The 13,249-nt window shown below is 38.9% G+C and overlaps 1 protein-coding gene across 2 annotated transcripts in view; it reads left to right on the forward strand.

Annotated features, from left to right (window-relative positions):
* LOC148833135 (tensin-3) overlaps positions 1–11,188 on the forward strand; it is an 84,215-nt gene extending 73,027 nt beyond the window's left edge. For both annotated transcript variants that reach the window (XM_088918210.1, XM_088918209.1), the window contains exons 21-27: positions 1,217–1,312; positions 3,040–3,117; positions 5,737–5,814; positions 6,749–6,917; positions 7,154–7,222; positions 7,314–7,343; positions 7,658–11,188. In XM_088918210.1, the coding sequence (XP_088774336.1) occupies positions 1,217–1,312; positions 3,040–3,117; positions 5,737–5,814; positions 6,749–6,917; positions 7,154–7,222; positions 7,314–7,343; positions 7,658–7,802 (665 nt within the window). In that variant the 3' untranslated portion in view covers positions 7,803–11,188. The remainder of the gene's footprint in view (positions 1–1,216; positions 1,313–3,039; positions 3,118–5,736; positions 5,815–6,748; positions 6,918–7,153; positions 7,223–7,313; positions 7,344–7,657) is intronic.
* Positions 11,189–13,249: the final 2,061 nt, after the last annotated feature.

Genomic DNA, 13,249 nt, shown 5'->3' on the forward strand with positions numbered 1-13,249 from the left:
AAGATTATTTTGCTCTGCTTGTCTGAGCAAATAATAATATATTTATTTTTGACAGAAGTCTTGATGTGTGACAGAAATTATTTTTGAATACAGAGTGTACAATTTCTAGACTGTGTTCTAGCCGCGGATTCCCAGTTGTTTGTGGGAAAAATAACAAAAGTCCTGCACTTTTAGCGGAAAAACTGACCAAAAACAGCTATTTCTAATACACTGTTCTTATGCATTGTGGGCAACTAAGAGAAAGTGCTTTAACCCCACATTTCATGTATTAAGATGCTTGCAGGATCTGGACCTTCTGTGAGAAGTGCAGAAAGGCTTCAGCTCTCAGTAGGTTGTAATTGTGCGTACATTTCAAGCAATTCCTTGTCTGCAGCTTTCCAATCATATCCAGCAGGTGGTGCTGTAGCACTGTTGTATTTGGGATAAGAACATTGTTAAGGCAGACAGGCAGTAAAAACCACATTCTTAGTAAGAAAGGAAGAGAAAACCAATGTTGTAATCAGCGATAGTTATTAAAGGCTAGATATACTGTGATGTAATATGCTTTATATAACAATGAAAATACATTGTCTTCCTTTACAAAGTTGTATTTTGCATTCACAAAGCATAGTTCTGTATCGGAATAATATTTTATTCTACTAGTTTGATCAAATTATACAAATTGTTCCAGTAGGTAGCTGTGTCAGCATGCGTAGACTGCAAAGAAACAAGTAAAGGTTTATTCCCTGCTGAAGAGAAGAAAAGAAAACACAAGGTTTCGGCGGTGGAGCCTTCATCGGGTGTGTTTCTTTTCTTCTCTTTTCAGCATGGAATAAAAAAAAAAATTAAATACCCATTCATGAATGTGTATGTGTGACAGAAATGACTGCCGAGTCAAGAATGAACAGACACCTGGATCGCTACACGCATCCCCATCGCAAGCGGATACTCTGACTGCTGCAGTGATTGTTTCACGCCGATCTCTCCGTTTCACTGGAGTGCTCTTCACGAGGGTTTTGTGACAGTGTTAGCACACTTGAACACACTACATGCGTCGCTGTATTTGTTCTGCCTCGAGCAATTTTTTTGCTTGCTTACAGACTTGGAAGTGATCAAAAGGCAAATACCGAAGCACAGTTCTGCATTGCTTGGACTACTGGCATCTCTCACTTATTCTATGCTGCATTCGTTTGTGTCTGCCGCCTGACCGGCTTTTTCTCCTCCTTTCCTGTTACAGTTGGAGATCTGTCTAACGAGCTCGTGAGGCACTTTCTGATCGAGTGCACGCAGAAGGGAGTGCGACTCAAAGGCTGTCCCAACGAGCCCTACTTCGGTAAGCTTTGTTTTGAGATCTGGTAGGACCCTGTTTCAGTTTAATGTTGGAAAAAGTGGACCCGATATGGGTGGATATCACCTTCCCATTCATGCACAGTAAAGCCTTGTGACCCATCCTTAGCGTTGAGGATGACTGGAGGCCTCATCTCCTTTCATGCTGAGTGGCTGTGAAAATTCTCAGTATCTCCTCCCTGTGGCTGTGGGTGGGATTACATATAGGATCCATTGTGCAGTATAATATATTTCATCGAATTTCATTTAGAAATAAAACTGCAGGAGAGGGGCGGAGCATCTTTTCCCTTCTCCAGCTCACCGGTAATCACTTCGAGAGGCCTGCTTAGCCATTTAAGCATTGAAGCAGGAATTTTGACAGTTTTGAATTTTGACCTATCTGGTAGTTAGAAGCTAACTGAAAGAAACTAGGGTATCGACTTCAACCTCGTGTCCTGGCAGCTTATTCCAGACTCCCACAACCCTCGAGGTAAAGACCTGCCTCCTGTTTTCCATTTTAAACGTACTTTCTCCTTGTGCCCTCTGGTGCGTGTTAGAAATTCCAGAGCTTGAAAGCCCAGCGCACTCCTTAAAACTGAAATGTCCAACACTGTACCTCCATACAGCAAACACAGTGTTCTGTTTCAATACTTTCAATAATATTCAAAGTAGAAAAATAAATTAAAAGAATAGAGGCATCCTTTCTTAAAGGATATGCTTGAGCAGACATCTGTTCTTTGACACCTTGTCACACTGTTTTTTAATAGTAAAGACATCTAGGTTTCAGATGAGTCAGTAGTTGGATCTCAATGTGTAATCTTGAGTCAAGTGGCTGAAAGTTCCTACAACAGCTTTTTGAAGCAATTGTCTGCATCAATGAGTCAGAAGCAGTGAAACATTGTATTTTGGGAAAAGTAAGTTAATAGCTAGTATCTACAGTGCATAACAAATATTTCTTTAAAGTCCTGCTCAGCTTTAATTTGGTTTGAATTACCCTACATTTATACATCCAGGCATGGTGAAAAATTACCTCTCATTTTTAACTTGATCTGAAGAAAGTTGTTGTTTAATGAATGACCATGCAGAGTGGTAGCAGAAAACTACCCTGATTGTACTCTGCTGAGACATTTTGTATACTGTCTTACACTAATTATAGGCTATTTCCTAGCCACTCTGCCCACCAGCCTGGTGTCATGGCGATAGTCACCACGGTATTATTGGTCATTTTCTGGTAAAAAGTGGCCTGGTGTGTGTTGAAGACCGCAAGCTGCTGGTCTCTCCTGCTGCTTTCGACTTAAAGAGTTGGGAAAAGTGGAAAAATGTGGGGAAAAAACAAAACTCAAAACAAACCAAGAAAATAGTCACTTTTCCTACATTAAATCTTGTATGAACGCACATAAGTTACCATGAATGTCTGACAATAAAGACGGGGCTTATTTAGGCACTTTGTCAAATTATAGTTCATTCGTTGGTAAATTCTGTGATGCAGTGGTTGAAGTTATGGGAATAAAAAAAAGTCGTAAATAAGATTAGCAGTAATGGAACCCGTGTAATTGATTTGGCATAGATACTTGTTGGTTATTGCTTTAAATCCAGGGTTATTCCGTGAACACCTCTGCAGTGGAGTGGTGAGCTACACTGTGATCAGTATGCCTCTGTCTGGGGACATACAGCCATCACAGGAAGGCTCACACATAGTCCCACAAACTCTTGTGCTGTTTATTTGTGTCGCAGGCAGTCTCACAGCTCTGGTCTGCCAACACTCCATCACTCCGCTGGCTTTGCCTTGTAAACTCATCATTCCTGACAGAGGTAAGTTAAGTGCTCCCCTTACGTGACAGGTGATCTAACTGGGATGCAGTTTTCATTTTCTTGCGAGCTGGTCCTATGCTTTGCATTTAGAAGGCGCAATCCAGTCACCCCCCCAATCAATATTGGGACAATAATTCCAAAATTCTGATACCGAGGGAAGATCACCAGTTACCAGTCCAGCGGCACCACTTACAGCAGCAACCTGGTTTTCCTTAAGAGGTCTCTCATTCCTGTACAGACCAGGCCCAGCCTTGCTGAAGTCCCGGGGTCTGACAAGACGAGGCTAGAAGGTGGAAGGTGGAAACTGTAATTGCACAATAAAAATATCAGTGGAGACAACCTGGTTTGCGGCACAGCAAGTAGCATGAAATCTCAAATAAATCTGCTCATATAATAATACAAAGTCAGATGGAAACAAATTAGAATGACATAATCACATGTTTTCCCAGATATATGCTGTGTGGGCATTAAAAATAACTGTGAAAAATATTACTCTGCATATATTTTATTTAATACATTTAGAATAGCATAAGTTCTGTAACTACACTTTGTGTAAACACATTAACTGAGCGGTGGCATACCTCAGTGTTTAAGAGAAATCTCTCAAATGGTACACTATGGAGCGATGAATAAACTGCATTCATGGAATTTCTTTAAAGCAATGGACTTTTGTTCCACTTCTGAACTCAGACTGCAGCCAGGAAGACTGTTGTCTCCTGTGGCAGCTGAGCTGCAGGAGAGGAGGGGCGTCTTTCCCCTTCTCCGGTTTGGCAATAATCAGATCAAGAGGGTTGCTGAGCTGTGGAGCACTGCAGCAGGAATCCTGACCACGAGCGTACGGCCTGCTGCTCCAAAGCTACCTCTCAGAGAGAATGCAAGAACAGAAGAAGGTTTCCGAGCTAGAGATCTGTTGGGTAGTTAGTAGCTTATTGATCCAAGGATCTCATGCAGTTGTTTCTGGGGTAACGGTACAGTATCAATAACCTAGGGTGTCGGCTTCAACAACATGGGGTGGGTAGCTTGTTCAGCTGTTCAGTACCTCCGGGCACTTCTCCGGGCAGAGAAGTGCCTCCTGTTTCCCGTTTTAAACACACTTCCATGTAGTTTCCACTTGTGCCCTCTGGCGTGTACGGTGCTGTTCAGTCTGTAGAAATAACGAAATCTTAAGAGATGACAGTTCAGCAGACTCGCGTCTTAAGCGGGAGTCAGGTTCAGTACATAGTGCGTAAATTGCATACAGTATAATCAGAACACCTCTGTTGACCCTCCTGTTCCTGTAAGTGTATTACAGCTGATTGTATTGTGTATTACGACACCGTGGCCAAATTTCCCCCTGGCCTTTACCAATCATGGGCTCCTAATAATCCCCCTCTCTGAACTGGCTCCCATCACTCTGCTCTCCTCCCCACTGGGAGCTGGTGAGTGGGGAGCAGACTGGTGCATCATCCAGGTGGTGCCACACACTGGTGGTGGTGGAGGGGAGTCCCCATTACCTGTAAAGAGCTCTGAGTAGAGTGTCCAGAAAAGCACTATATGAGTGTACAGAATTAATCAATTATTAGTAATACTGTATGTGTATTTATGTAGTTTAAAGTATTATGAAAACAGTAATACAGCAAACACATTACTGGGCAATATACAAAATAGATTAAATAAAATTTAACAATAAAATGCAAGCAACACAGCAGATGCATAGCTCTCAAAAATATCCTTCTCTCTGTGTCAGATTGCACAAGTTAAAGATTTGTTCTTGTCAGACATACACTCTACACTGGTCACCACCAATCCCACCCCTTAACTTCTTCTAAATCTCAGTTTTCTACTACAAATCCTTTCTTGACTTGCCTTTCTCCTCTGCACTTTGTACTCCGTACGTGAGGGTGATGCCGCACTCTTAAGGAAAACACCGGCGTGCTGTGCCAGATCTGAAATGGTGAAATTTCCTGCATTGTTGAATTTTTCATGTATTTTTTTTTTATCACTGACCACGTTTACACAAATCTGCATTAAAAGATGTTCAGTTAAAACGCGAGTCTACCTTATTACTCGGTCGGTTCAGTGATTTGTACAGTTGCAACTGAGTGAATGGCTTGCTCTAAGGTATGACTTGCGATATAAATTTATAACTTGCGTAGACCTAAAGAAAGACAGAGCCCTGTTCGTATGGGTGCAATAAATGCTAGTTAGCGCTGTGCTCTGATGAAGAACTGTCTGACTTGGGTGCCTGCCAGCCTAACTCATTCATCTTAAAAAATCGAAAAATTCAGACTAGATATAGGACATTCTATTTACAGGTGGTCTACTGGAGTAGTTTTGAATAGAGATGTCATTTACTTTCATTTGTTTTCCTTACATTTTGTGGTGCCAGACTATATTTTTGTTAACAGCTTGTTTATTTTTAAAGTGCTGTTGGTTTTAGTGCTGAATAAATACCCCTCTACCAGCGTTTTGAATTGCAGCCTTTTCGTTTCTGTGAAGGCTTCTAACCACACCCTTCTTCGGTCACTAGATTTTTTTCTGAATTAGACAAATCTCAGTTTGCATAACGCGCGAATGCACAGTGGGCATTCAAATGCTGTAATATCCAGAGGGACCAGACATTTTCCTCCTCTTTTTTAGATCCTCTGGAAGATATCGGAGAGTCGAACGCTCACTCGGCAACAAACTCTGCAGCCGAACTGCTGAAGCAAGGAGCAGGTATGAGTTTATTAGAGAGAGTGTGGGGTGTAATACGTATCAGAACACTCATTTGTTCAAAACAAAACCCCAGCTGTTGTTTTTTTTTCATTTGCCCCATCCATCCAGTGTTGGAAAGCTGTTCTTTCTTCTGAAATTTGCACACATTCTTTCTTCTGAAATGTGCGTGAGAGTCATCAGATAATTTTCATGCTGTGTGTCTTGCAGTGTCTGTAGACTGGAGTGACAGAGCTCTCATTGAGAGCGAATTGTGTGACATTACTTCAGGAATCTTAGTCGTAGATATAGTCACTTAATGACTGTCCAGATTTGATTGGGTGATGTCCTGGCTTTAAGGATTTGTATTCTGTGTTTAGATCTGCTTTAAATTATTTGGAAAACACATGGCCTACTGATGGACATTAAATCACAGAAAAGCCATTTTGATTTTGATGTTTAGGCCATGAAGAAATATCTTTTTGTTGAGCATGGTGCAGAATTTTATATCACTGCATTTGCTTTTATGTTTTTTGTTCTGTAATGAATTGATGGAAAACAAGTTCATCAAGAATTAACCAGACACTTTTGACCATGACTCTCACTGGAATGGGAGGACTAAGGTTGGATGGATGGACTATTTTTTTCCTTGAAATTGAAAAGATTCTCCTGGAACATTTTAAGAGGGAATTTCTACTTCGGAAACCTATGTTCAAAGTGGCTGCATTTTCTTTCCTCGACAAAATTGCACTTTATTTTTGTTGAAACAAAGCACTCATGGTTTTCTTAAGCTATTTGTTTTTCAAGGAGGTGATGATTAAACTTAAGAATATATCGTTCTTAAGAGCTGCAGAACATTAGGAATATCCTGTCACAGTTTTTAAAGTACAGTGTATAAAAATATATGGCTGTTGTCTCGAAGTGTGTTATTAACGTGTCGGGTTTTTTGCTGTGCTAGCCTGCAACGTGTGGTATCTGGGATCAGTGGAAATGGAGTCTCTGACAGGAACCCAAGCGGTGCACAAAGCCACCAGTGTCACTCTGAACCCAGACACCCCAACGACCTCCACAGTGGTGCACTTCAAGGTGTCTGCTCAAGGCATCACGCTCACCGACAATCAGAGGAAGTAAGTGCTTTGTGCCACAGCTTCTCACACAGCATTTCCTCCCCATTCAGAGTGTCAATTGTAGCTGCAAAGGAATGAATCTACCTGCAAATGATTATCGGCACATATACAGTACTGTATGATTTCTATTATGTGTGAAAATGTTTTGTAGCATTCATATTTTACTTTTCTTCAGATTCATATTACTTTTGTCTCTAAGGCTGATTGTCTATGAATATATATTTTGTTTCTTTCAGACTTTTCTTCAGGAGACATTATGCGGTCAACACTGTTATATTTTGTGCTTTAGACCCCCAGGACAGAAGGTAAATCTTTCATACTTCTTTGGCTTTATACTGTGCACGTGCTCCTATGGATCCTAACGATCAATTAACTGTTTTTTTCATTTTTATCAAGATGGACGAAGGATGGATGTTCCTCTGCAAAGTAAGTTTTTTTTTTTCCTTAACGCAATGGCAAAATAAAACTTAGTTTTTAGTAGGATAATTGTATGATGAAACATAGTTTGAGTGAAAATATTGAGGACACACACATACACACACAAACTGAATCTGAAAAAAAGCGTATGATCTCCATCTCAAAGGGCGCCCTGCTGCTCAATCTGCCTACGCCCACACACCAGCAAGCCAGATCTCCCGGTCTTTTCATCATTTCATCCTTCGCTGCATCGAAAGCTAAAACTTGTTTCCCGAAAAAAAAACAAACGACAACCGCGGATCTTTCTTTCCCTCTCACCCCAGAATTTTCGGGTTCGTTGCGAGAAAGCAAGGTAGCGCAACGGACAACATCTGTCACCTGTTTGCGGAACACGACCCCCAGCAGCCCGCCAGCGCCATCGTCAACTTCGTCTCCAAAGTCATGATAGGCTCCCAGAAGAGCAAGTAGGGGCCCCGCTGCCCTCTTCGGCACCGCACAGAGGCAGACAGCAGGTGGCGGCGCGTGTCTGGAAGCTAGTGGCCAGATTGAAGAGGAGTGGTTTCTTATTCTAGAGTTATAAGGAAAGTATTACTTTGTTCGGTCGAGGTCACCAGATGAATTGATCATGAAAAGCTAGAAAAATGATTTATTTGGAACACCTGAAGGATGAACTGTTGGTCATGTATTTTATTGTGAATTAAGAGTAAAGGGATTCGTTGGGGGGTGGGGATGGGGGAGGAATTGATTAACATGCAACTGTGTATTTATTTTCCATAATATCCTATTTTAAACTCTACTTTTTTCACTGTCACAGATTTTTGTTACAGATTTCATTTTCCTCATCCATGTGACATTTAAAAAATTCTGCTTTTTAAGGCCATATTTTAACCAAATGTTAAAATTATTTGAATACATGTGTAATGTTTTACTGCCGTTATGCAAACTACGTATCTGCTTTGCCAATTGCTCATTTTATTTCGATATTTTAAGGTTATTTTTCCAGTTAGCTGTTTATACCACAAAAATGACTTGGAAACCAGAATTGTATTTTTAATATTGATTGCATTTTTGGTCCTTTGAATAGTAACAATGTGCAAAACCATAGTGTTAAAAGTGGTACAATTCATATTGGAAATAACAAAGCCGTTATATCAAATACACTTCATGGATGTTCAGACTGTAGAAACCTTGGAGGCCCTGACTTGATTCAAAATGTTCTTCTTTTAGAAGGCTGTAGTTACAATAGGGCTGATGGAGGCATGGTTTTGTTAATAGACTTGATTAGGCATTTATTTGTCACTTAGAGCTGTTGGATGCTCTAATTACCTCCCACAGTTAATAATAGTTTTGGATGTGTAAATTATCTGTGATTTTCCAAACTCCTACTTATTTATATGATGATTAGTGATGGATGTAGTTAGAGAGCAGCCTGCAAAAATCACCATCACTCAACATTTAGTACTGTTTGTGTAACGGGAACAGTTTCATCCAGGTACACATTAAAAATGCCTAAAAGATGTTTAGGAACCATGAATAGACTTATGAAAACTTAGGATTTCTTGTAAATTAAACATCAAAGCATCATGTAAGTTAATTTTTTGTTTTTGTTACAGAAAAAAATGCTTCTGATTATACATAATCATAAACAGTTAACAAAGCTTTATTCTAAAATTTGATGAAGCATACAGAAATGATCAAATCTTCTTTTACTCTTGGGGAAAAATTGAGATGTTTACAGTATCTGACCTAAAGTATGGGTTGGAATATAAACACTGTGCACAGCCCTGTTTACAGTAACCAGTTTTCCTGTGGTTAGAGCAGTCATTTACCATCACAAACCTTAAATTCCAAACCAGGAGTACTTGTTCACTCCCGTTCAAACAAATTCTTTCATTTGCTCTTTTCGTTGTATTCAATTATTTTTCTATTAGTGCTGTCAACCTCTCACTCCTCTCAACTGCTTATAATGCATTGCTTTCAGTTAAACTTCTGTTTTTTCCCTAGAAAATGTTATAGGGCATGTATGTTTAAGATGAATATACCTATTAAAAACATGCATATAATACCACTTATTTCATATTCCTGGAGACTGACAAAGCAATTGCATCGAAAGTGCCTTGTGTCCTCTCCCAATGCTTCTGTAAATATCGAGTAGTGTCTATAATACACATCACACTGTGTGTGACCCTTCCGGTCCTCTGGAATTCTCTGTGAGTGGAGACACAGGCCATCGACAGAGCATGCTTGGAAATGCCTGGAAGCCGGAATGCAGGCTTGGAATTCCGTTCTGAGTCACTCTGGGGTGGGGGCGGTGTCACTCGCACAGGTGAAACAAAGTGCCCGAACGTACAGGTATGAGACCAGTCTGTTGGATGCTCGCAGTCTGCAGTCTGCAGAGGTCTGCTGGGCAGCTCTCATGCATCTCACTTGATTGCAGATCATTTCCAATAGTCTGTCACCTCAAGTGAGATGCATTGGAACCCCTTAAGACAGAAGACATGGGGTCTGGGCGATATACATTGTGCTTATATTGCCTGTACTGCCTGCATTTTGAATTATTTGGGAATGACTAACCATGCCTTGTATGTATTTGTTTTTAGTATGAGGTCTTTGAGTTAAATTATCCAGTGTCACGTATGTGACTTCCATTTGCTTCAAATGGTGGTTTGATTTTTGCTCGACTTCATCAAAGCGGTCCTGGAATTAATGTGGGTATTCTTAACCGATGTGCAAGACTGCAAAGGAAACGTCTTGTCATCGCTGGGTTTTTTTTCCCACAAAGCAAAATGTTGTCTTCTACATTTTCATTTTGTTTTCTTTAATCAAGGTACATTATCTGTGTTACCATGTTTTACATTATGGGGTGCCATTCAGTCCTTTGCAGATATTTTAAAAAGAATATATATATATACAAAGTAAAACCCATAGGATATTTCTCCTGTACGTCTTTCGTGAATATATTATCAGGGGATTATGTAAATTCCCCATGTACTTTACTAAATTAAATTAAAAACTAGTTTTTATAATAGATTTCTAAATAAAGTAATACAATATGCTGTCTGTGTCAAATGTAAAACAACACCACAGGCATTTACTTCTGCTTCAATGTATAATGTTCTCTTTTGGACCATTTTATAAAACATATGCAAGTAATCATATTGATATTATTATGTATGTTTTTGTATTACAGTGTTAAATTGCTTTTTGCTAAAGGCTTTCTTATCTTAAATGTGCTCTTTAAAAGGAAAAGAAAATACTTGCTTGGTTTAGCACAAATCTCCATAGTTTTGCTCTATACTGTATAAGTATCTTTGCTATTGTTATGGACCATTCATTGTTTTTAACATAGGTATAAACTTACACAGATATAACCGAAGTATTTTTATATAGACCATGCTTGTCATATATAAATTGCATATCTGAGAGATAAATAGTTATATTGATGGTAATATAGTATTTCAAATTATTGACAGGTAACCCACACACACAAGCCAGGGAGATGAAACATACACAATTTCCTTGGAACAATGTTTTTCTATTTTCTACAATATCAGAGCTGAGAAGATATTTTCAAAAATGTTTTTGTTTGACCTTTTGATAGCAAATGACATCAAAATGGATGTGCATCAAGGAAGTGGACTAAAGATATATTTTTGTTAACATTGGAAACTGACTTTTTATGTTTCCCTTTATATTTTCTGCGTTATGTCGCATTTTTCCTTCAAGCCTTCTGTAAAAAAAAACTTTGTATTCATGTAAATTAATGTCATATATTTTTGTGTATAGTTATTTCTGTACTCCCTACATACCAGCTCATTTCAAATTATAATAAAGTTAATGTAATGTGTATTACTTAATTTTGACCAGTAATTCTTCATAAGATGCCTCTTCTCTCACTTTCCTCTTTGCGGTCCATATGAAATCAATGCACGAGAGGTACAGCGATGCCCGTGAAATGTTTCACAGTCTGACCAAGTGCGGTTACAGTTGCTGGGTTATTAAATACGCCTGTGGTCAATCAAAGGCTGGAAACAAAACGTGGGAGCACCGTGGTCGGGATGAGTATTCGATCAGGCTTGAAAAGTGCTGTCCAGCTACTGTACGGTGCAATGAAACAACCCAATGCAGATTAAACATACAGAAAACATTCCCAGCACACAAGCTCTGGCGTCTGGTTTTAATGTCTTTCGCTGCCTGCTACTTATGTCTTTCACTACTAATGTCTTTCGACTAATGTCTTTCCAGCAGATGAAATATTTTAATTTGAATTCTAGATTTAAGTTTCATTTTTAAAATGCCCTGCGTTCCTTGCTTGGTTATGCCTTGATCCATAACCAGAGAGGTTCAGAGCAACAGCATTTGTTTCTCGGCTGCCATTTGCATCCACACCCTTCCAGTTACAAGTCCAGAAACTGGACCACTTGTAAATCTCTATAATTCATACGGGAATCATGTACTTGAATGTCTACTTCTGATTTAATGATACCCTTTCAGCTTTGATGAACAATACGTTGAAGGGATAAACTTTTCTTCTTGTATGGTTCACAACCACATTATTTGTAATTAAAACATCAACTGTAGTAGATTATACTGGCACTGTATACATTTTAAAAGCTTGTATGATCAGGTAAGGCAAACATTTTCCTCATTAGCTAGATTGCTTTTCTCAACACTGTGTGTTATTGTTCCTCTTTCAGTTTAGTTCAGAAGAGATGACAAATAGACAAGCAGGGGATCGGTAATATCTGTGCCTGAACAAGTAATGTCTTTTTTTTTACACCGTGATCGTAGAACGCAAAGAGAATTCCAGGGATAAAATGTGGTTGTTCCAGATAGTCTGGCAGTCCTGCAAGAAGCTGACCAGTGAAAGCTGTGCATGGCATAATGAAATCTGATATACCTGCCACGTGAAACACTTTATACAAAGTTCATTTGTCAAGCCAACGTAAAGTGTGGTATGCAAAAGTCACACCATATCAGATTATCTGGTGTTCTTGACTGATTACATGTCTAGCCTGAAAAAAGATATGGCAGAAAAACTTAAAGTATTTATGACTATATCCACATTCATTAAAAGTATATTTCCAAAAAGGTTTGAATACATTTGTGTTCAGACTTTAACACACATACAAGTAGAAATTGCATCTAGAATCATTCATTGGAACTTGTCGTTTTGATCCTTCTTATAAGAACCCCATCATATAATTCTGAAATGGTTTGTGGATTTTATCTAGTGGACGCCAAGATAAAAATCACATTTCTAGATACTTGAAGATTTGCATAGCGCCATATTTAAACCAAATAAAGATATATAAGTCCTCAAACAAGTAGTAATACATTATCTTAGTAATGGGTATATAGACGTTAAACACATTACAGTAAAAATAGTTCAGGTGGGTACCTGCGTCAGCATGTGTAGGCTGCAAAGGAACAAGTAATAGGTTTATTCCGTGCTGAAAAGAGAAGAAAAGAAACAACGTTTCGGCTGTGTGAGCCTGACAGCCGAAACCTTGTGTTTTCTTTCTTCTCTTTTCAGCACGGAATAAACCTATTGTTCCTTTACAGTAACAATGTTGGGGTTTAAGCCTTTAAGATGTTTACAATAATGGTTTTCCTGGACAAATCATGATGCCAATCCAACAGCTGAATTTCCTGCTCCAGCCAAATATGGAATTATTGAAGTGGTGTGTATTCTATCACGCTTAATCAATTTTTACAACTCATATCTAATAATTGTTTTCATAATAAAGTACTTTTTCCCTGTCTCCTGTAGTATTTTGAGTATTAATCACTTTTGGATGTTAATAATATTAAGAAAGTGTGATGATGCTAGAGAGTTCAAACATTATTCTAGAGGTTTTTATGTTTTTTGTCAGTGATGTTATACAATTGTGATTAATTGAAATTTAAGATAA

This window comes from Atractosteus spatula, chromosome 6 (assembly GCF_055471065.1).
Source record: "Atractosteus spatula isolate fAtrSpa1 chromosome 6, fAtrSpa1.hap1, whole genome shotgun sequence".
NCBI classification, from domain to species: Eukaryota; Metazoa; Chordata; class Actinopteri; order Semionotiformes; family Lepisosteidae; genus Atractosteus; species Atractosteus spatula.